Below are 22,786 nucleotides of genomic sequence, written 5' to 3' on the forward strand. Positions count from 1 at the left end.
TCATCACAATTGAGACAGGGTGGGTGGGCGGGCTTAGATTTTGCCTCTTTGTTTTAATATCGGTAGACTTCTTTTGACAACATGAAAGTTAAAACATGTTTAAAATGGAAAATTTGTATAAGGAAATATCGATTTTGCAATTACGCTGTGCCCCATAATTGCAAAATCCTTATTTCTTTGCAAAAATCTACCATTTTAGCCATGTTCCAAGTTTTTTCTTGTGAAAAGATGTCTATGTATATTTAAAAAAAAGCAAAATATAAACCCCGCCCACCCGCCCTCATTTCAGTTGTGATAACGTTTTTATTCGTTGTGAGTCGAAGGGCGGAGTTTATCCCAAAATGCTTATTTCTCTACAAGAAGCTACTATATGAAGCATGTTTTTAAATAATACGTTGTTGAAAGGAAACTATATATGATAAGGGAAAAAAAATATATATATCATAATTGAGATGGGGGTGGATGGGTGGGGCTTAATCATTGGCTTCTGCACAGAGTTTACTTTCAACAACATAATACTTAAAATATAATTCTAACTTCGAATTCACCATTTGATATTTTCAGTATTTTATTATTGAAATGGATAAGCCCCGCCCACCCACCCCATCTCAATTGTGATGAATTTTTTATTCGTCGTGAGACCGAGAGGGTGGACCTTAACTGCAAAATCCTTATTTCTCTACGAGAAATTAAAAACATGTTTTGAGTATCGTGTTGTCCAAAGAATACTATGTGTATAAAGAAAAAAATAAAGCCAAAGATTAGGCCCCACCCATACACGCCCCCATCTCAATTCTCAATTGTGATGAATTTCTCATTCGTTGTTAGATTGAGGGGCGGGGCTTAATTGCAAGATCAATATTTATCTACTAATCCACTCTTGTTCTGAAAAGACGACTACATATATTAAGAAAAAAGGCAAAATATAAGCCCCGCCCACCCGCCCTGTCTTAACTGTGATGATTTTTTTTAATCGTCGAGAGCCAAAGCGGCGGAGCCTAATTGCAAAATCCATATTTCCTTACAAAAATTTACCATTTTAAATGTATTTCAAGTTTCTAAGAATAAAAAAAAATCACAATCGAGATGGGGTGGGTGGGCGGGGTTTATATTTTACTTTTTTTCTTAACATACATAGTATTCCTTGAACAACACGATACTCAAAAACATGTTTTAATTACTTGTGAAGAAACAAATATTTTGCAATTAAGCTCCACCCTCTTGGCTCACAGTGAATAAAAAAATCATCACAATTGGGGTAGGGCGGGTGGGCGGGCTTAGATTTTGCCTTTTTGTTTTAATATCTGTAGACTTCTTTTCACAACATGAAACTTAAAACATGTTTAAAATGGAAAATTTGTATAAGGAAATATCGATTTCCTTGCAAAAATCTACCATTTTAACCATGTTCTAAGTGTCTTCTTGTGAAACGATGGCTATGTTTAAAAAATTTAAAAAAAGGCAAAATATAAGCCCCGCCCACCCACCCCATCTCAATTGTGATGAATTTTTTTATTTGTCGTGAGACCGAGGGGGTGGACCTTAACTGCAAAATCCTTATTGCTCCGATTAATCAACTTTTGGAATTTGGGAATTTTTGTGTTTTCAGGATTTGAGAATTCAAGTGTTTTGAGAATTTGTGGATTTTAACGTTATGATGATTTGAGGATTTTTGGATTTTTCATCAGGTTTGTGATTTTTCGAATCCCATTTTTTGACTTTTCGATTTCTCGTTTTTTCGTTTTTTTGATTTTTAAATTTTTCGATTTCTCACTTTTTTGAGGCTTCAGTTTTACGATTTTTCAATTTTTCAATTTTTGACCTTTTAAATTTTGGAATTTTCGATTCCTTAATTTGTCGATTAATCGACTTTTTGGGTTTTCTTCTTGACGTCTGGCTTTTTCGATTTTTCAGGTTTATGATTTTTCAATTTTTCGATTTTTTAAGTCTTGATTTTTCGGCTTCCATTTTTCGATTTTTCGATTTCTCGATTTCTGAATTTTTCGATGTTTCAGTTTTGGGATTTTTTTCTTCAGTCTTTCCATTTCCCGACTCTTCAAATTTTCGACGTTTCATTTTAGACATGTTTTAAATTTCTTATTGTCAAAATAAGTCTATACATATTAAGAAAAACAAAGGCAAAATGTAGCCCCACCCACCTACCATATCTCAATTGTGATGATTTTCTTTTATTCGTCGTGAGCCAAGGGGGCGGAGCTTAGCTGCACACTCCTCATTTCTCCACGAGAAATTAAAAACATGTTTTTGAGTATCGTGTTGTCCAAAAAATACTACGTAAATAAAGAAAAAAAAAAAAATTCAAAGGCTAGGCCCCACCCATACCCGCCCCGATCTCAATTCTCAATTGTGATGAATTTTTCATTCGTTGTCAGCTGAGGGGCGGAGCTTAATTGCAAAATCCATATGTACCTACAAGAATTTACGACATTTAGTATGTTTTGAGTTTGTTGTTCTGAAAAGACGACTACGTATAATAAGAAAAAAGGCAAAATATAAGCCCCGCCCACCCGCCCTATCTCAATTGTGATGATTTTTTTTAATAGTCGAGAGCCAAAGGGGCGGAGCCTAATTGCAAAATCCATATTTCCTTACAACAGTTTACCATTTTAAACGTATTTTAAGTTTCTAAGAATAAAAAAATCATCACAATCGAGATTGGGTGGGTGGGCGGGGTTTATATTTTACCTTTTTTTCTTAATATAAATGATATTCTTTGAACAACACGATACTCAAAAACATTTTTAATTACTTGTAAAGAAACAAGTATTTTGCAGTTAAGCTCCGCCCTCTTGGCTCACAGCGAATAAAAAAAATCATCACAATTGGGATAGGGTGGGTGGGCGGGCTTAGATTTTTCCTGTTTGTTTTAATATCTGTAGACTTCTTTTCACAACATGAAACTTAGAACATGTTTAAAATGGAAAATTTGTACAAGGAAATATCGATTTCTTTGCAAAAATCTACCATTTTAACCATGTTGTAAGTTTCTTCTTGTGAAAAGATGGCTGTGTATATTTAAAAAAAAGGCAAATAATAAGCCCCGCCCACCCACCCCATCTCAATTGTGATGAATTTTTTTATTCGTCGTGAGACCGAGGGGGTGGACCTTAAGTGCAAAATACTTATAACTCTACGATATATTAAAAACATGTTTTTGAGTTTCGTGTTGTCTAAAAAATACTACGTATATAAAGAAAAAAATAAATTCAAAGATTAGGCCCCACCCATACCCATCCCGATCTCAATTCTCAATTGTGATGAATTTTTTATTCGTTGTCAGTTGAGGGGCGGGGCTTAATTGCAAGATCCATATTTATCTATAAGAATTTACCACTTTTAACATTTTTTAAGTTTGTTATTCTGAAAAGACGACTACGTATAATAAGAAAAAAGGCAAAATATAAGCCCCGCCCACCCGCCCTATCCCAATTGTGATGATTTTTTTTAATCGTCGAGAGCCAAAGGGGCGGAGCCTAATTGCAAAATCCATATTTCCTTACAAAAATTTGCCATTTTAAAAGTATTTTAGGTTTCTAGGAATAAAAAAAAATCACCACAATCGAGATGGGGTGGGTGGGCGGGGTTTATATTTTGCCTTTTTTTTCTTAATATACATAGTATTCCTTGAACAACACGATACTCAAAAACATTTTTAATTATTTGTAAAGAAACAAGTATTTTGCAGTTAAGCTCCGCCCCCTTGGTTCACAGCGAATAAAAAAAAATCATCACAATTGGGGTAGGGTGGGTGGGCGGGTTTAGATTTTGCCTCTTTGTTTTAATATCTGTAGACCTCTTTTGACAACATGAAACTTAAAACATGTTTAAAATGGAAAATTTGTATAAGGAAATATCGATTTCCTTGCAAAAATTTACCATTTTAACCATGTTCTAAGTTTCTTCTTGTGAAAAGATGGCTATGTACATTTAAAAAAAGGCAAAATATAAGCCCCGCCCACCCACCCCATCTCAATTGTGATGAATTTTTTTATTCGTCGTGAGACCGAGGGGTGGAGCTTAACCGCAAAGTCCATTATTCTGTACGGAGTGAAATATATTTGAAGCATTACAACGACGAGAAAACCTGAATGTGCTCACTGCGCTCGTATTCTAGGGGTGAGTTTCCGAAAATCTACAAAATTATAATATAAATGATCCCAAACAATTTCGCTAAAACAACTTTCGACCAATTTTTATTCATGGACTAAATTGACAAATTGAATTTGTACATAGCAAGCTGATCAGATTATCACAGTAATTAACAATAAGTTGCTTATATAAATTTATATAATTCTTTTAGACCTAATAATTATTTAAAATAATAAATATAGATTATAAAAATAAAATACCATACAAATCGTCATAAAAATTAGTCAAGGTATGAAACATCGTAAAGGTCATCAAAAAACGACATTCCTCCTGACAAATTCTGTCTCCCCCTCTTGGCTTGTTTCTTCTTAAATCCCGGCCCCTTCCCCACACTCTCATCCCTCACATGATACTTAATTTTATAAACGGGACAGAACTCGTTGTCTTCAAACTTCACAATAACAATCCCGTCGAACCCCTTCTGACTAGTATCAAACCCCTCTGGAGGCACCACCATCCCCTTATCCCCAATGCAACTATTCCCAATCAGAACCTTCGCCACAATCATCACCTTATTAAACAGCCCCTCGTCCGAATACACCGAGGCGTAAGTCGAGTTCGGCGAAAAACTGACGCCTTTCCCGTACTTGTGCGTCTGGCACCGCCTCCAGTTGAAGTTCATCCGACAAATCGCGTCAACGTTCGCCCTCTTGGTACCATGGAACAGCAGCCGCTCCTCCACGCCCACGAACTGCGTCTCTTTTTGGTGTTTTTTCAGCTCGAACGCCTTCTCCAAGTAGGGGTTCTCGATTTTCTCGATGCTGTCCACCTTGAAGTTTTTCTTGTTGGTGATCATTCTGGTGACTTGTAGGTATTCGGGGTGGTAGGGCTCCAGTTGGACGTAGGTGACGATTCGAGGCGAGTCGACGAGTAGCTGGTTTCTGGAGGAGCGTTTCGGGCCTTCGATGCGTCTGGAGGGTTGACTGATTTGGAGGGATTGCAATCTTCTGGTGGCGCCTGCGAAGTCGTCGCGGGTGCTTGCGGGTTGGACTCTGTTGTAGCTGGGGGTTCGTATAGGGGATGATTCGTAAATGAAATTTCGGGTGGGTTCGGCGAACTGGTCGTGGTAGTACGTACGTTGAGGTTGGACTCGGTAGGATGATTCGTAGTTGAAGTTTGGGGTGGGTTGTGGGGGTTCTTCTTTTGACGAGAAGATTCCCATCGTGGGTGTCTGTTAATTACACGTGCAAATTTTATTCGAGGTGGTCAGATAACTTACGAATTTGTGAAATTAGGTCGCAGAGGTTAACAACGATCACAAGGCACGACTGCTGCGTCAGTTACGTGGGGGAAGTCCCGGAGCACGTGGTTACTTACACCTACTGCGCATTTGATCTACGCGGATCAATGACGAGGAACGAATGAACTAATGCAATTATGCAACTGGTTGGTAAATGGCTGTCGCTAATTTTACTTCGGACAAAACAATGAGTGGCGTACTTACCCGTATGAATTTCCTGTTTTCAGTAACGTACAGTACGAAGATCAATGTTGAACTGATACAGAACACGACGATAATGTTAATAAAGTAAATATGCACTTCCGATGACTTGAAATAGATAAAACGTAAGTATAAACCATAATAGCGTGACGAGTTTTCCAACATAGGCAGTGGCGTAACACAGAAATTTTCGTTGTCCACATTTTCTGTTAATTTTTGTTGTACCCTATAAAATTTTATTGACAATAACGGGGCGGACAGTAGTTATATATAGATATTTTTTTCATAAATGTCGCAAAATTATTAAATTTGTCTAATCATCCCCACCAATAATGTGATGACGTCACTTCAAATTTATGCATAGTAAATGGGTTTTAAATTGTATACAGTAACATAGTCCTACACATGTAGTTTATGACTCCGTGTTGAGTTTTTATCCGAAACGTCCAGATTTTTGGAAAAAAAATCAAAATTATAAAACAATATTTTGCAATTTAATTTTGAATTTGCAAAATCGAATACTTTGAAATCTTGCAGATGTTTTAAAATCATGATAAACATGATACATTTTTAATTAAAATATATTTGCTTATCCCCTCTAAAAAATTTATGACGTCACCTCAAAATTTTGCAGAATAAATCCTATCTTAAATGTATAAAATATGACGAGTTTTATACTTGTGATTTATCACTGCATTAATATTTTTTAGATTTGGTTATACAGGGTGTCTCAAAAAAGTTAATGACTGATTCAATTTATTTTATTGAAGAAATCAAGAATAGCAAAACTGAATACTTTGAATTATTGTAGATGTTTTGAAGTTTTTGTAAGCAACAATATTTGATTAATCAAATATGCGCAAAATCAAAAATCGGAAAAACTGAAATTCACTAATGCAAAAAACAGAAAATCGAAAAATACAAATCGTAAAAATCGAAAATCTAAAAATGGCTAATCAAAAAATCGAAAATTCAATGAATCAAATGCCTAGGTCGATTAAAAAATCGGAAATTAAATTAATCAAAATATATAAAGTAAAAAAATTGCAAAGCCAAAAAACTGAAACGAACAGAAAAATCGAAAAAGCAAAAAATTGGAAAAACAAAAATTCGAAAAATCTAAAATCGAAAAAGTGGAAAATCGAAAATCTGAATAAAGAAACTCGGAAATTCTGAAAATTGGAAAATCGAAAACCAAAAAATCGGGAAGTAACAAAATTGAAGTCTAACAGTTGAGAATGGAAAAATTGAAAAACCGAAAATTCTAAAAATCGACACTGGACAAATTGAAAATCGCAAAATTTAAATTGAAAAATTGAACATAGAAAAATCGATGAATTGAAAAATCGAAAATTCGACTACTCAAATTTTCTAAAAATCGAAAAATCATAAAACTGAAAAATCCAAAATTCTAATCATCGAAAGTCTGAAAACTGAAAAGCGGAAAATAGAATAACGAAAAATTTAAAAGAAAGAAAATTGAAGTCTAAAAACCGAAGAATGGAAAAATTAAAAATCAAAAATTCGAAAAATCAAAACCGAAAAATTCAAAGATTTAAAAAGAAAATCGAAAAATCAAAAATGTGAAAATTGAAATTCGAAAATTTGGAAAATCGAAAAGTAAAAAAATTGAAGTCTAAAAGCTGAAAAATGGAAAACTGAACAATCGAAAATTCGAAAATCAAATACCTAAAAATCGAAAAGCCGAAAAATCGAAAATTTGATAAATCAGATATGCGAAAAACAGAAAATCTGAAAATACAAAACTGGAAAATCAAAAATCAAAAAATGGAAAAACCGAAAATCGAAAATTCAATGAATCAAATGCCTAGGTCGATCGAAAAGTGGAAATTCACAAACCTCAAAAATTGAAAAATCGAAAATTGAAAAACGGGAATACCAAAAAATCGAAAAGTCAAAAATTTGTAATATTGAAAATTAAAAAAATCAAAAACAAAAATTAAAAAATCGGAAATTAAATTAATCAAAATATATAAAGTAAAAAAAATTGCAAAGCCTAAAAACTGAAACGAACAGAAAAATCGAAAAAGCAAAAAATTGGAAAAACAAATTCGAAAAATCTAAAATCGAAAAAGTGGAAAATCGAAAATCTGAATAAAGAAACTTGGAAATTCTGAAAATTGGAAAATCGAAAACCAAAAAATCGGAAAGTAACAAAATTGAAGTCTAACAGTTGAGAATGGAAAAATTGAAAAACCGAAAATTCTAAAAATCGACAATGGACAAACTGAAAATCGCAAAATTTAAATTGAAAAATTGAACATAGAAAAATCGATGAATTGAAAAATCGAAAATTTTCTAAAAATCGAAAAATCATAAAACTGAAAAATCCAAAATTCTAATCATCGAAAGTCTGAAAACTGAAAATCGAAAATTCTGAAAAGCGGAAAATAGAATAACGAAAAATTTAAAAGAAAGAAAATTGAAGTCTAAAAACCGAAGAATGGAAAAATTAAAAATCAAAAATTCAAAAAATCAAAACCGAAAAATTCAAAGATTTAAAAAGAAAATCGAAAAATCAAAAATCTGAAAATTGAAACTCGAAAATTTGGAAAATCGGAAAGTAAAAAAATTGAAGTCTAAAAGCTGAAAAATGGAAAACTGAACAATCGAAAATTCGAAAATCAAATATCGAAAAATCGAAAATTTGATAAATCAGATATGCGAAAAACAGAAAATTTGAAAATACAAAACTGGAAAATCAAAAATCTAAAAATGGAAAAACCGAAAATCGAAAATTCAATGAATCAAATGCCTAGGTCGATCGAAAAGTGGAAACTCACAAACCTCAAAAATCGAAAAATCGAAAATTGAAAAACGGGAAAACCAAAAAATCGAAAAGTCAAAAATTTGTAATATTGAAAATTAAAAAAATCAAAAAAAAATTAAAAAATCGGAAATTAAATTAATCAAAATATATAAAGTAAAAAAAATTGCAAAGCCTAAAAACTGAAACGAACAGAAAAATCGAAAAAGCAAAAAATTGGAAAAACAAAAATTCGAAAAATCTAAAATCGAAAAAGTGGAAAATCGAAAATCTGAATAAAGAAACTTGGAAATTCTGAAAATTGGAAAATCGAAAACCAAAAATTCGGAAAGTAACAAAATTGAAGTCTAACAGTTGAGAATGGAAAAATTGAAAAACCGAAAATTCTAAAAATTGACAATGGACAAATTGAAAATCGCAAAATTTAAATTGAAAAATTGAACATAGAAAAATCGATGAATTGAAAAATCGAAAAATCATAAAACTGAAAAATCCAAAATTCTAATCATCGAAAGTCTGAAAACTGAAAATCTAAAATTCTGAAAAGCGGAAAATAGAATAACGAAAAATTGAAAAGAAAGACAATTGAAGTCTAAAAACCGAAGAATGGAAAAATTAAAAATCAAAAATTCGAAAAATCAAAACCGAAAAATTCAAAGATTTAAAAAGAAAATCGAAAAATCAAAAATCTGAAAATTGAAACTCGAAAATTTGGAAAATCGAAAAGCTGAAAAATGGAAAACTGAACAATCGAAAAGCCGAAAAATCGAAAATTTGATAAATCAGATATGCGAAAAACAGAAAATCTGAAAATACAAAACTGGAAAATCAAAAATCTAAAAATGGAAAAACCGAAAATCGAAAATTCAATGAATATAATACGTAGGTCGATCGAAAAATTGGAAATTCACAAATCTGAAAAATCGAAAATTTGCAAGATTGAAAAACAGAGAATTGAAAAATCAAAAAACCGAAAAATGGAAAAATCAAAAATCGAAAAATAGGAAAACCGAAAATTCGAAAATTCATCATATTGAAAACTCTAAAAGTCGACAATTCAAAAATCAAAAAACCTGAAAAAATAATCGAAAAATCGAAATGTAAACAAATTTCCAAGCCTAAAAACTGACGAACAGAAAAATCGAAAAATCGTAAAATCAAAAAGTGGAAAATCGAAAACTGGAAATTGAAAAATCGAAGATTGGAAAATCGAAAAATCGAAAATCGGAATATCGAGAATCGACAAATTAAAAAACCGAAAAATCGAAAAATCGGAAATCGAATAATCCGAAACTAAAATAATAGAAAAGTGGAAAAGTAAAAATTGCAATGTCTCAAAACTGACGAACAGAACAATCGAAAAATAAAAAAAAATCGAAAAATATCTAAACATGGAAAATCGGAAAATGGAAAAACCGAAAAATCGAAAACTCGAAAATTCGATGAAACAAATACTCGAAAAAGCGAAAAGTTAAAAAATTGCAAGGCCTGAAAATTGAAAAATCAAAAAATCGAAAAAATGAAAATCGAAAAAACGACGATTGAAAAAAATCAAAAAATCGAAAAGTGGAAAATCGGACAGTAACAAAATTGAAGTCTAACAGTTGAGAATGGAAAAATTGAAAAACCGAAAATTCTAAAAATCGACAATGGACAAATTCAAAATCGCAAAATTTAAATTGAACAAAGAAAAATCGATGAATTGAAAAATCGAAAATTCGACTACTCAAATTTTCTAAAAATCGAAAAATCATAAAACTGAAAAATCCAAAATTCTAATCATCGAAAGTCTGAAAACTGAAAAGCGGAAAATAGAATAACGAAAAATTTAAAAGAAAGAAAATTGAAGTCTAAAAACCGAAGAATGGAAAAATTAAAAATCAAAAATTCGAAAAATCAAAACCGAAAAATTCAAAGATTTAAAAAGAAAATCGAAAAATCAAAAATCTGAAAATTGAAACTCGAAAATTTGGAAAATCGAAAAGTAAAAAATTGAAGTCTAAAAGCTGAAAAATGGAAAACTGAACAATCGAAAATTCGAAAATCAAATATCGAAAAATCGAAAAGCCGAAAAATCTTTGCGAAAAACAGAAAATCTGAAAATACAAAACTGGAAAATCAAAAATCTAAAAATGGAAAAACCGAAAATCGAAAATTCAATGAATATAATACGTAGGTCGATCGAAAAATTGGAAATTCACAAATCTGAAAAATCGAAAATTTGCAAGATTGAAAAACAGAGAATTGAAAAATCAAAAAACCGAAAAATGGAAAAATCAAAAATCGAAAAATAGGAAAACCGAAAATTCATAATATTGAAAACTCTAAAAGTCGACAATTCAAAAATCAAAAAACCTGAAAAAAATAATCGAAAAATCGAAATGTAAACAAATTGCAAAGCCTAAAAACTGACGAACAGAAAAATCGAAAAATCGTAAAATCAAAAAGTGGAAAATCGAAAACTGGAAATTGAAAAATCGAAGATTGGAAAATCGAAAAATCGAAAATCGGAATATCGAGAATCGACAAATTAAAAAACCGAAAAATCGAAAAATTAAAAAATCGGAAATCGAAAAATGAAAAAAAAACGAAAATTCAAAAATTGAATAATCCGAAACTAAAATAATAGAAAAGTGGAAAAGTAAAAATTGCAATGTCTCAAAACTGACGAACAGAACAATCGAAAAATAAAAAAAATCGAAAAATATCTAAACATGGAAAATCGAAAAATCGAAAATCGGAAAATGGAAAAATCGAAAAATCGAAACTCGAAAACTCGAAAATTCGATGAAACAAATACTCGAAAAAGCGAAAAGTAAAAAAATTGCAAGGCCTAAAAATTGAAAAATCAAAAAATCGAAAAAATGAAAATCGAAAAAACCACGATCGAAAAAAAATCAAAAAATCTAAAAGTGGAAAATCGGAAAGTAACAAAATTGAAATCTAAAAGCTGCAAATTGCAGAACCATAAAAACTGGAACAAACAGAAAAATCGAAAAAACAACAAAAGCGGAAAAACGAAAATCGAAAAATCGTAAAATCAGAAAATGAAAAATCGAATAATCGAAAGTTGAAAAATCGAAGGTCGAAAAATAAAACAACCGAAAAATCGAAAAATTTTATGATTAATGGAAAATCGAAAAATCGAGAATAGAATAATTAAAAAACCGGAAAATTGAAAAATCGGAAATCGAAGAATTAAACACGTAAAATCGAGAATTCAAAAATCAAAAAAATCGGAAAGTAAAATATAATCGAAAAATGCAAAAAAATTGCAAAGTCTAAAAACTGACGAACAGAAAAATCAAAAAATCTAAAAATGGAAAGACGAAAAATCGAAAATTGAAAGAATGGCAAATTAAAAAATTTATATCATAATCTGAAATAACGACATGATCATTATTGATGTATTTTTTTGTTGCTCTTTTTTACCACTTTTTTAATTGCTTTTTTTCACCTTTTTTGCAGCCTTTGTTTCCATTTTCTTGACTCTTCTGTCTATTTTGTGGTTACTTTTTTGTCCCCCTTGTTTTTTCCGTTTGTTGACTCCTTTTTTTCTTGCATTCTCTTTTTTTTGTAATTTTGTGAACTCCCGTTTTTAGTTGCATTTTTTATATTCCCTTTTTGGCAGCTTGTTTCTTGTCCTCTTTTTTAATCCCCTTTTTTGTGTTTTTTTTAATGTTGTTTTGTTGCTTTTTTGTTCCTTTTTTAAATCGTCTTCTTTGTTGCTTTTTTTGTCCTACTCTTTTTTACGTCTTTTTTTATCTTTTTTGTCCCATTTTTGTGGTCTTGTTTCTATCGCTTTCTTGACTTTCTTTTGCACTTTCATTCTTTTTTTATCATTTTCTGGACTACCTTTTATAGTTGCAATTTTTGTCGTGTCGTGTTCTTAGGAAAATGGTTTTCGGTTTAATTATCATATCTTAATAGTTATCATATTTAAACATTGTAAATAATATTAATTATATTTAAATATTATTTAATTATATCGTGAAAATTTATAACTTTGATAGACCAACTTTAATCGTTTTGAAAATTTCCCCAAAATTTAAACTTTGTCGAGGAAACCAATCACGGAACCTGATAAATTAAAACTGTTAGATTAGAAATTCGTGAAATTGCTCTACTTTTACGCCAAAAGGACGCGATGATCTTGTCGCCCTCGAACAAAAATTAAAACTGAACACGAAGGACCGAAAAACGTGACCTTGGGACAGATAGCTCACGTGACAGTGACGTCATCGCACGTCACGATGAGATTGCAAAAATTATTTTTCATATTTTGGCCGCGAAATTAGACATTTTCAGGATTAACTTAACAATATTTAAACAAATTGTTTTGTTTTTAATATCATCGTGTATTTAGTAAAACGGTTTTCGGTTTGATTATAATATATTAATAGTTACTTACCATATTTCAACATTATAAATAATATCAATTTTGTCTAAATTTTATTTAATTATATCGTGAAAATGTATAGCTTTGACCGATCAACTTCAACCGTTTCGAATTTTTTTCCAAAATGTAAACATTGTCGAGTAAACGAATCATGGAACCCGATAAATTAATACTGAAGTCGTACTTTCGTGACCCTCTTTTGGTCCTCTTTTTTGGAGATTTTTTTATTTGTCGATTTTTGTACGTTTTTTCTCGCTTTCTTAACTATTTCTTCCATTTTTTTGTATTTTTTGTCCTATTTTGGTAATATTTTTGTCCCCTTTTTTTTAATCGCATCGGTCATCTTTTTGTTGGTTTTTTGCCCCCCTTGCCTCCTTTGTCTTTTTTTCTCGCAATCTTTTTTGTCCCTTTTTTGACAGTTTTTTTGTTTTTTTTTTTTAATAGTTGTGATTTAAACTCGCAACTTAACAAAAAATCTCTGGAATAATAATTCGACCTTGTATGAACAATATTGTTAAAGAAGTTATTACCTGTGTGGGAAAATCTATAAACAAAACACTTCAAAAAGTAAGTGCCTACTTCCAGGGAAAGTGACACGTCATGATTTTCCTTTTGTATTAAAATAGTGATACATTTTCCAAGTATGCATTCTGCGTTGAAGTTTCACGAGAATTTATCTCATCCTCATGTGGTGAATCTTCAAAATAGTTTTATCTAGTGATAAGTATCTGATAGGAATGTGTCTGATCGACACTACACAGTACCAAGGTTAAATAACACATAGTGATTATTATTAGTTAAATTTAAAAAACCCATTTTGGTTCACGGACGGATTAAAACGACTACCTTGAAACCAATTCCATCGCAATACATGTTTATTGATCACCTCAGTTTATCAAACTGAGCCATTATTAAATCTCAGTCATAAAATTACAAAAATAACCGGATAATTGCAACACTGAGTATTTGTCACACATTTTTAATCCTACAATCTCTGATTAAATACAACAATTGTCCCAGCAATAAAGCTAAACTCGTAATCTATAAAAATATTCAAAAAATTTATGCGTGTATCGATTTTCTGAGATCTATATTTCTCTCCATGGGTGATTGGGGGACCTGGATGTCTTCGTCTTCGACGTATCGATACATCAGGAAAATCGCCGCACAGCCTACCACGGTGAGAACGCCCCCAGCAATCCCCAGAGGCTACAACACAAATTTAGCACCCAGTCTCTCAAAGTGTCAAAATGACTTTCTCACCCCTGGTATCTGGTGCATGCTGACGTTCTCCTTACACGTCACTTTGGTTGCAGTGGTCATTATCGAACCCACAATCCCAACCACAGCGAATATCAAATTCAAAACGATGTCCTACAAAAACAATTTTCAAAAATTTCAAACAAAACAAAAATAAATTAATTTACCGCCGTCACCCATTTTCCAGGTTGGCTTACGGTGCCCCCGCACGAAAATATCAAGTACAACCCTAATTGTACAACAATGTTACAACCCACACAAGCGGGGAAAACTATGTCGTACCAATCGGGTTTGTCCACACAGACGTCCCAGGCCTGCGCCAAAAAGAGAGCTATTCCGGCTAAGGACACTATCTGGAATGAATAATTGTTGTGGTGACGGTGTTGCGAGTCCTTTGGGACTTACTGTAGCCACTACTTTAATCCACGCCGTTTTGGTCAGGGGGAATTTTCCACATTCTAACTTTTCTCGGACTAGTTCGTCGAAGGAGACGGTCACTGGGGAAAAACTGTTCAAAAACTGGGCTTTTTTCTGATTTATTGCCCGCTCTGCCATATTTCACTTCACATAATTTTCTATAACTAGGATTTATAGTACGGTAGGTGATCACTGATCATAAACTGTACAGATTTGAGATAAGGATCGATACATTGCGTTACAGGTTTATCTGTTTTCGTCAGAATTAATCCTCAAAGGTTAGAACGATAACGGATTTCGATACACGAAAAAAGGACAAGGGTCGTTTCGAAGGATATTTTTTAAGTTTGGCATAAAATCGTTCTTTAGAATGGTCGCATTTTTTTTTTTTATAAAAATGTATATATTCAAATCTTACTAAATTAATTTTACTAATGTATTTTTAGTGACGAAAATAAGTGTCAGTTGTCATTCATGTCATAGATAAAAAATAAATGTACTGATACGATAACAAGTTAATTAAAAACAATGCGAAGTCGGGCGTGCATAAATTTACTTTATGCGTTTAATTTATCGTCTATTTTTCTATTTCAGACGTCTGATTAATGTAGAATTTTAGAGACAGAACAATATGTGGTGATTGATAATAATATGGTGGATTATTTTGATTTATTAGTGCCAAAACAATATCTCCGTTAATCCATAGTCAACTATGCAGACTGCAAAATATTCGTCGAAAAGATTTTGTTTCAGAGTTGGCCTTAATTTTTCTTATGAACAAAGTATAACACATTCCAAAGATTTTAAATAAACGAGCAACTATATATAGCAGAATATCGCAATTACATAATACTATAATTAGGATTTTGTGTACTGTTGATTATTTAGTGTGCTGAAAGCATTTTAATGTTTACTTACTTAGTGTAAAACCGTTGTAGATATGACTGCGATTATCAAAAGTTTGTTGAAGTGTGACTGACAACAAACAGCTACACTGTTTTTGAGGTGAGTCTTAAAAAAATACCAAGTTATAATTTAATGGCGTCGTAGCCACGATTTAATTACTCTTTTGCTTTGCGATTCGGACAATTTTGAAAAAATTCGAAAAAAAAAGGGTGGGCAGCATTTTTCTCGCTCATTTGAAGAGGTATAACAAAAACATGCACGGAATCGTAATCCTGACAAAATTCTGCGTCCGATGATACCCCACACGGTCGATTCGGACCATTTTGAAAAAATTAAAAAAAAAAGGTGGGGCAGCATTTTTCTCGCTTATTTGAAGATATACATCAAAAACATGCACGGAATCGTGATCCTGACAAAATTCTGCGTCCGATGATACCCGACACGGTCGATTCGGACCATTTTGAAAAAATAAAAAAAAAAGGTGGGGCAGCATTTTTCTCGCTTATTTGAAGAGATATATCAAAAAGATCCACGGAATCGTAATCCTGACTAAATTCTGCGTCCGATGATACCCCACACGGTCGATTCGGACCATTTTGAAAAAATAAAAAAAAAAGGTGGGGCAGCATTTTTCTCGCTTATTTGAAGAGATATATCAAAAACATGCACGGAATCGTAATCCTGACTAAATTCTGCGTCCGATGATACCCCACACGGTCGATTCGGACCATTTTGAAAAAATTCGAAAAAAAAAGGGTGGGCAGCATTTTTCTCGCTTATTTGAAGAGATATATCAAAAACATGCACGGAATCGTAATCCTGACAAAATTCTGCGTCCGATGATACCCCACACGGTCGATTCGGACCATTTTGAAAAAATTCAAAAAAAAAGGTGGGGCAGCATTTTTCTCGCTTATTTGAAGAGATACATCAAAAACATGCACGGAATCGTGATCCTGACAAAATTCTGCGTCCGATGATACCCGACACGGTCGATTCGGACCATTTTGAAAAAATAAAAAAAAAAGGTGGGGCAGCATTTTTCTCGCTTATTTGAAGAGATATATCAAAAAGATCCACGGAATCGTAATCCTGACTAAATTCTGCGTCCGATGATACCCCACACGGTCGATTCGGACCATTTTGAAAAAATAAAAAAAAAAGGTGGGGCAGCATTTTTCTCGCTTATTTGAAGAGATATATCAAAAACAAGCACGGAATCGTAATCCTGACAAAATTCTGCGTCCGATGATACCCCACACGGTCGATTCGGACCATTTTGAAAAAATTCAAAAAAAAAGGTGGGGCAGCATTTTTCTCGCTTATTTGAAGAGATATATCAAACACATGCACGGAATCGTAATCCTGACAAAATTCTGCGTCCGATGATACCCCACACGGTCGATTCGGACCATTTTGAAAAAATTCAAAAAAAAAGGTGGGGCAGCATTTTTCTCGCTTATTTGAAGAGATATATCAAAAACATGCACGGAATCGTAATCCTGACAAAATTCTGCGTCCGATGATACCCCACACGGTCGATTCGGACCATTTTGAAAAAATTCAAAAAAAAAGGTGGGGCAGCATTTTTCTCGCTTATTTGAAGAGATATATCAAAAACATGCACGGAATCGTAATCCTGACAAAATTCTGCGTCCGATGATACCCCACACGGTCGATTCGGACCATTTTGAAAAAATAAAAAAAAAAGGTGGGGCAGCATTTTTCTCGCTTATTTGAAGAGATATATCAAAAACATGCACGGAATCGTAATCCTGACAAAATTCTGCGTCCGATGATACCCCACACGGTCGATTCGGACCATTTTGAAAAAATTCAAAAAAAAAGGTGGGGCAGCATTTTTCTCGCTTATTTGAAGAGATATATCAAAAACATGCACGGAATCGTAATCCTGAGAAAATTCTGCGTCCGATGATACCCCACACGGTCGATTTGGACCATTTTGAAAAAATAAAAAAAGGGGGGGCAGCATTCTCTTGAAATAGTATCACGAAAAACTAAAATTCCGCGAAATCAAACTTATCATTTTTGAGAGAAGCAGTATTTGTTGCACTGTACTTCAGGAACAAGGAAAGTTCTGTCGAAAAAACTTCCGATAAATTTCTTAAATTTATTTCATGTTTGGTCATTTTTCGCAATCAAGTGGTAATATTTGCCCGCATTCAAAGTTTAAGTTGGCAACGGTGAAACTTTATTGAACTACCACATTTGATTGGTAGATTTCGTGGCGCCAAATTTAAAGTGCGCCCAAACAACTGATGAAAATTCGACTCGTGCGATTCCGGCCCCGTCCCGTCCGTCATAATTTGCATAAGATAAACACGTCATACTCAAGGCGAAAGTTCGAGCCAGCGATAAAACCACTCATAAAATGTCACGGTTATTTCGAATAATAGTGCCAAGTCAAAGTTTATTTACTTGAAGCACTTGTCCCTCCATTGTCTCTTAAAGTACACAGTTCAGATGCATTCAAGCATTACTCAACTTCGTGCCTCAATTCTTTCGTGTTTTGTCACCAGCGTATAGGTTAGAATCATGAGTGCCGCCCCCAGGTGCTACGAAGACATGCTGGCGTCCCGGAGGGAGGAATTCAGCAACTTCATGTGGGCGTCGAGGCACCTGAAGCCCCAGGTGGCCTACCAACAAGAAAGACGGGCTTTGCCCCAGTACCACAAGGACGAGGTGCTGAAGTGCCCCAAAATCCAGGAACTGCTAGAGACAGTAAGTGGTAATTAACGTGTTTCGAAGATTCATTTGTTTTATTTAAGTTAAGCCAACAACAAAACGTCGCTAGAGAGGTCCTAGAAGCCCAAGTTAAAAGTATTTTGGACGAGATTGGCTACAATAAGAAGTTGAAAGTGATACGGTGGCTGGGGTTGGCGCTTGTCAAAATCACCAAAAAAATCTGTTCGGGGATTTATATTAATAGGAGCGCGATTGTGCATGTGAGTTACATTACAATTACCAAGATCAAGTGGTTATTGTGTGATTCATAGGTTAAGGCTCAAATGGGGGACTGCCCTGTGATTTTCGTACCTAGTCATAGAAGTTACGCCGATTTTATTTTAATGTCGCTGATTTGTTTTTCCGAGGATATGGCGATTCCGGCGATTGCGGCTGGAATGGGTAAATTCCCCCAATTAAAAATCACAACCAATTTTAACTGACGCTTGATTGGTAGATTTCCACGGTATGTGGGGCATGGGGACCATGCTTAGAGACACGGGGGCCTTCTTCATGCGCCGCACCTACAACAACGACAGTCTCTACTGGACCACCTTCAAACAATACGTCTACCAACTCGTGACAAAAGGCGATCTACCAATCGAGTTTTTCATTGAAGGCACCAGAAGCAGAAGCAACAAATCCCTCATGCCCAAATACGGCCTCATTCTAATGATTCTCAAAGCCTTTTTCTTGTCACAAGTCCCTGACATCCTTTTCGTTCCAATCAACATCAGCTATGAGCGCATTTTGGAGGAGAAGTTGTTCGCGTTTGAGCTTTTGGGGGTCCCCAAACCCAAAGAGTCAACCTCGGTAATTTCAAACTTATTAAATAATTAATTGATTTAGTGGTGATTTCAGGGCTTCTTTAAATCTCTTAGTATTATGAAAGAAAAGTACGGCGCGATTTATTTTGATATGGCGCAACCCATATCCGCTAAACAATTCTTCGGGGCTAAGTTCAACAAATCTGGTCACAATTTGCAGCCAATTCACCAACAAGAAATCACTGAAGAGGAAAAAAAGTTGATACCGGAGTTAGCGCATGAGATTGTACTTCAACAACAAAAACACTGCGTTATAACGACGTTTAATTTGATAGCGATTGTTTTACATCATAACTTATTTAATGAAAAAAGTCTGATGGGTGTGGATGATCTCTGCACCCAAGTATTATGGTTGAAAAAAATTCTTGAAGCTGTGGGGGCTTTCGTTCAAACCGACGACGTCAGAAATAGCGTGTTTGAAGCCTTGGAGGTCCACAAAAATATAGTCAGAGTAGATGAAAGTGGTAAAGTCACTCTAGTTTGGAACCAGATAGTCTTAGACAAAGCAAACATTGGCAAACTCAAAGCCCACAATCTCTCTGAAACAACTCTAACAACTTGTGTACCTTTCATCATGTTGCAGCTATACATAAACCCGGTATTGCACTATCTTGTGGACTGCGCCATTTTGGTAGCCATTTTGAAACAGCAAGCACTCACTCCAGGTCAGTACTTTTGCGTTTGATTGTACATTGAGGGCGACTTTTTCATAACCGCATGTTGGGTAATCATTTTATTTCTGTGCAGATGAACTTTTTGGGCGTTATCATTTTTTGAGGGCTCTGTTGTCCCAGGAATTTGTTACTTTTAGTACCAGGGAAAAAATGGTGTGTGGGTTTTTCAACTACCATTCCAATTCCAGTCAGTGTTTTACGTTGCGTATTTTCTTGTAGGAGTTTGAAGTGGCGCTAGAAAATTGCTTGAAATTGAATCTGGTGGCTAAAAATGGCGATGTGTATGAAACCGGAAGCGATAAAAAAAGCCAGGACGTGGTCAGTGGTTGCATTGATGGGTTTATTTTTACGTATTTTGTGGTTTGCTCAGTTCTTTTACAGGTAGTTGATGGTTTTGGGTTTATAAATAAATAATTGTTTGTGTTATTAGAGTGTGGATGGCGTCATTGACGAAAAAACGATTTTAACGAGAGTTCAAGCTGAAATTGAAGCGCGACTAAACGAAGACAACGCATTTATTCACCCGTATTCACTAAGCTTAGATACTATTACAAACTGCTTGACCACTCTTTCAAATGAGAAAATTTTGGTGAAAACTAGAAGGTACGTAATCGTCGGTTTTAACATTAAATTGAATTTAGTTTTTCCAGTAAAAACAGTATTTTGTATGAAATAAACCCCGCTGGAGTGTTATCAGTGAAAAGCAAATTAGGTGAGATTTGCTTATCTTATTGACTTTGTTTAATCCCGTTGATTGTAGAAGAATTTGTGGCGCCAAGCCACTCGTTACAAACCAAATTGGAAAGTATTCAGCTTCACTTAAAAACTAAGCTTTAATTCATTGCTGTGTTAATCCAGTATTTTTTTTAAACCAAAGTTGTATGTGGTGTTCTGGTGTGATTTTTAATAAACTAGTGTTGTGTGATTGGTCGTTTTGAATTCGGCGCCGCGTTCAAGTTGGCATCACCGCAAAAATCAAACTCCCTATTTTTTTACCTTGATAAGTAATGAAGGGATTTTAAAGACTTTTTCATCCAATTCTAAAATTAAGATACAAAATTAAATAAAAATGAATTCCGAAGTTAAAGAGAACTGTGTTATGTCTCAAGAAAATGTCGACGCCGGCGAACGTCTAAAATCCGAAGCTAACGAATACTTCAAAAGTAAGTTTCCGATTATTTACCTTATAAACCCGCATGATTCGTAAAAAACAAGCTCGTTAATTCGTTTAATTACGTACTCGGGTGACACGCCGTTTGTTTACGTTGTTTAAAACACGCGAACTTTATTGCTGTGTTGAGTCAACATAACCTCATTTTTTCGTTCCGTTTCAGAACAGAATTACAATGCCGCTATCGAGCTCTACTCTAAAGCAATAGAAGCGAATCCGACAGTAGCGATTTATTACGGCAATCGCAGTTTCGCTTATTTAAAAACCGAATGTTTTGGATACGCCTTAGCCGACGCTTCAAAAGCGATCGAATTAGACAAAAGCTACGTTAAAGGCTTTTATCGGAGAGCGGCGGCTCATATGAGCCTCGGAAAATTTAAGGAAGCCCTTAAAGACTACGAATACGTAAGTAGCCCCATTTAATTCCACATTTATTGATTTGTAATCCATCTAGGTTACTAAAGTACGCCCCAATGACAAAGACGCCAAAACTAAATACACTGAGTGTAATAAAATCGTGAAAAAGTTAGCTTTCGAGAAAGCTATTTCAGTAGAAGATACTAAGAAGAATATCGCTAGTACTATTAATTTAGACGCTATGAGTAAGTCGGTCTTTGGTGGTAAACACAATTTGAATGTGTGTTTTTTGTGTTTGTAGCTATTGAAAACGAGTACACAGGCCCGGAGCTCGAGGACGGCAAAGTCACTCTACAATTCATGAAAGAATTGATGGAATTGTACAAGAATCAAGGGAAACTCCACAGGAAATACGCCTATAAAGTACTATCAAATTAATGTGTCTCCGTTTTGTTGTAATCATGGTCGCGTTTTCAGATTTTGTTAGACGTGAAGGCTTATTTCATGAAGCAACCTTCGCTCATCGACGTGGAAATCGGCAGCGAAAACAAATTCACCGTTTGCGGCGACATCCACGGCCAGTTCTACGATCTCATGAACATTTTTAGCTTGAACGGGCTCCCGTCGGAAACCAACCCGTACCTATTCAACGGCGATTTCGTCGACCGAGGTTCCTTCTCCGTTGAGTGTATTTTCACGCTATTCGGATTCAAATTGTTATTCCCGGATTACTTTTTCATGTCGAGGGGGAACCACGAAAGCGCCACGATGAACCAAATGTACGGGTTCGACGGCGAAGTCAAAGCTAAATACACAGCTCAAATGGCCGAACTTTTCACGGAAGTGTACAACTGGTTACCGTTAGCTCATTGTTTAAATAAGCGAGTTCTCGTGATGCACGGCGGTTTGTTCACGAGGGACGACGTGACGTTGGGGGAGATCGGGAAAATCGATCGGAACCGGCAGCCCCCTGAAGACGGACCGATGTGCGAGCTGCTGTGGTCGGACCCGCAGCCCCAGAACGGGCGAGCGCCGAGCAAGCGAGGAGTGGGGTGTCAGTTTGGCCCGGATGTTACGAAGAAGTTCTTAGAGTTAAATAAGTTAGATTATATTATCAGAAGCCATGAGGTGAAAAATAACGGATACGAAGTCGCTCATGACGGAAAATGCATCACTGTGTTCTCCGCTCCTAATTATTGGTAAATAGGGGTGATTTTGTTGTGATGTGGATTGATTGATGGGTTTTAGTGATACCATGGGTAATCAAGGTGCTTTTATTACATTAAAAGGCAAGGATATGGAGCCTAAGTTTACCACGTATGAAGCAGTGGTAAGTTGCGTGGATGGGGGGTGTATGGGTCGTAATAGTTTTTTTCTAGGCCCATCCTAACGTGAAGCCAATGGCGTATGCACACTCTCTACTAAGTTTAATGTGCTAGTACCTGCCTTTTTAATGTAGTTGACGTAGGTATTTCATCACACTTTAATTTTTTTTGTATTAAACTTAATTTTTATTGTTTCTGTTATTTAATTTTGTATCATAATCGAAAAGATACCTCTAGAACTAAACTAAATAAAATATTTATTTATTGCCCAGTTTCCTTCATTGTGACGTAAGGTCGATAGCAATA

At 34.4% G+C, this 22,786-nt stretch overlaps 4 protein-coding genes across 4 annotated transcripts; 2 read left to right on the top strand and 2 right to left on the bottom strand.

Moving 5' to 3' along the window:
* Positions 1-4,186: 4,186 nt before the first annotated feature.
* On the bottom strand, positions 4,187-5,762 carry LOC135125995 (protein mono-ADP-ribosyltransferase PARP12-like). Its single transcript, XM_064051779.1, has 2 exons — positions 5,615-5,762; positions 4,187-5,341 (listed from the first exon to the last, which is right to left on the bottom strand). The coding sequence occupies exon 2, from the start codon at positions 5,330-5,332 to the stop codon at positions 4,391-4,393; it is 942 nt and encodes a 313-aa protein (XP_063907849.1). The 5' UTR covers positions 5,333-5,341; positions 5,615-5,762; the 3' UTR covers positions 4,187-4,390.
* A 7,883-nt stretch (positions 5,763-13,645) lies between these two features.
* LOC135125996 (uncharacterized) lies at positions 13,646-14,691 on the bottom strand. Its single transcript, XM_064051780.1, has 4 exons — positions 14,464-14,691; positions 14,226-14,411; positions 14,062-14,172; positions 13,646-14,007 (listed from the first exon to the last, which is right to left on the bottom strand). The coding sequence occupies exons 1-4, from the start codon at positions 14,611-14,613 to the stop codon at positions 13,861-13,863; spliced, it is 594 nt and encodes a 197-aa protein (XP_063907850.1). The 5' UTR covers positions 14,614-14,691; the 3' UTR covers positions 13,646-13,860.
* A 3,006-nt stretch (positions 14,692-17,697) lies between these two features.
* LOC135126218 (dihydroxyacetone phosphate acyltransferase) lies at positions 17,698-20,552 on the top strand. The gene is made up of 10 exons (XM_064052090.1): positions 17,698-18,123; positions 18,171-18,347; positions 18,399-18,528; positions 18,584-18,939; positions 18,988-19,618; positions 19,701-19,780; positions 19,847-20,008; positions 20,058-20,230; positions 20,278-20,339; positions 20,388-20,552. The coding sequence occupies exons 1-10, from the start codon at positions 17,938-17,940 to the stop codon at positions 20,462-20,464; spliced, it is 2,034 nt and encodes a 677-aa protein (XP_063908160.1). The 5' UTR covers positions 17,698-17,937; the 3' UTR covers positions 20,465-20,552.
* Positions 20,553-20,600: 48 nt separating this feature from the next.
* LOC135126219 (serine/threonine-protein phosphatase 5) lies at positions 20,601-22,745 on the top strand. The gene is made up of 7 exons (XM_064052091.1): positions 20,601-20,790; positions 20,962-21,203; positions 21,253-21,400; positions 21,457-21,578; positions 21,633-22,354; positions 22,404-22,485; positions 22,535-22,745. The coding sequence occupies exons 1-7, from the start codon at positions 20,697-20,699 to the stop codon at positions 22,592-22,594; spliced, it is 1,470 nt and encodes a 489-aa protein (XP_063908161.1). The 5' UTR covers positions 20,601-20,696; the 3' UTR covers positions 22,595-22,745.
* The last annotated feature ends 41 nt before the right edge of the window (positions 22,746-22,786 follow it).

The sequence above is a fragment of the Zophobas morio genome, unplaced genomic scaffold (genome assembly GCF_036711695.1).
Source record: "Zophobas morio isolate AGI-343-1 ecotype UQ-CSIRO unplaced genomic scaffold, CSIRO_AGI_Zmor_V1 ptg000010l, whole genome shotgun sequence".
Taxonomy (NCBI): Eukaryota; Metazoa; Arthropoda; class Insecta; order Coleoptera; family Tenebrionidae; genus Zophobas; species Zophobas morio.

What these genes read in the sequence shown, in the direction of transcription:
- LOC135125995 (XM_064051779.1), bottom strand. Translation starts at nt 5,332, where the DNA reads ATGGGAATCTTCTCGTCAAAAGAAGAACCCCCACAACCCACCCCAAAC.
- LOC135125996 (XM_064051780.1), bottom strand. Translation starts at nt 14,613, where the DNA reads ATGGCAGAGCGGGCAATAAATCAGAAAAAAGCCCAGTTTTTGAACAGT. An exon ending in GGATTAAAGTAGTGGCTACA is followed by an intron (nt 14,412 to 14,463) that starts GTAAGTCCCAAA and finishes TATTCATTCCAG; the next exon opens with ATAGTGTCCTTAGCCGGAAT. An exon ending in CTGGAAAATGGGTGACGGCG is followed by an intron (nt 14,173 to 14,225) that starts GTAAATTAATTT and finishes TTGTTTTTGTAG; the next exon opens with GACATCGTTTTGAATTTGAT.
- LOC135126218 (XM_064052090.1), top strand. Translation starts at nt 17,938, where the DNA reads ATGAGTGCCGCCCCCAGGTGCTACGAAGACATGCTGGCGTCCCGGAGG. An exon ending in GGCGATTGCGGCTGGAATGG is followed by an intron (nt 18,529 to 18,583) that starts GTAAATTCCCCC and finishes CTTGATTGGTAG; the next exon opens with ATTTCCACGGTATGTGGGGC. An exon ending in AACCCAAAGAGTCAACCTCG is followed by an intron (nt 18,940 to 18,987) that starts GTAATTTCAAAC and finishes TGGTGATTTCAG; the next exon opens with GGCTTCTTTAAATCTCTTAG.
- LOC135126219 (XM_064052091.1), top strand. Translation starts at nt 20,697, where the DNA reads ATGAATTCCGAAGTTAAAGAGAACTGTGTTATGTCTCAAGAAAATGTC. An exon ending in CCCTTAAAGACTACGAATAC is followed by an intron (nt 21,204 to 21,252) that starts GTAAGTAGCCCC and finishes TAATCCATCTAG; the next exon opens with GTTACTAAAGTACGCCCCAA. An exon ending in TTCTCCGCTCCTAATTATTG is followed by an intron (nt 22,355 to 22,403) that starts GTAAATAGGGGT and finishes GATGGGTTTTAG; the next exon opens with TGATACCATGGGTAATCAAG.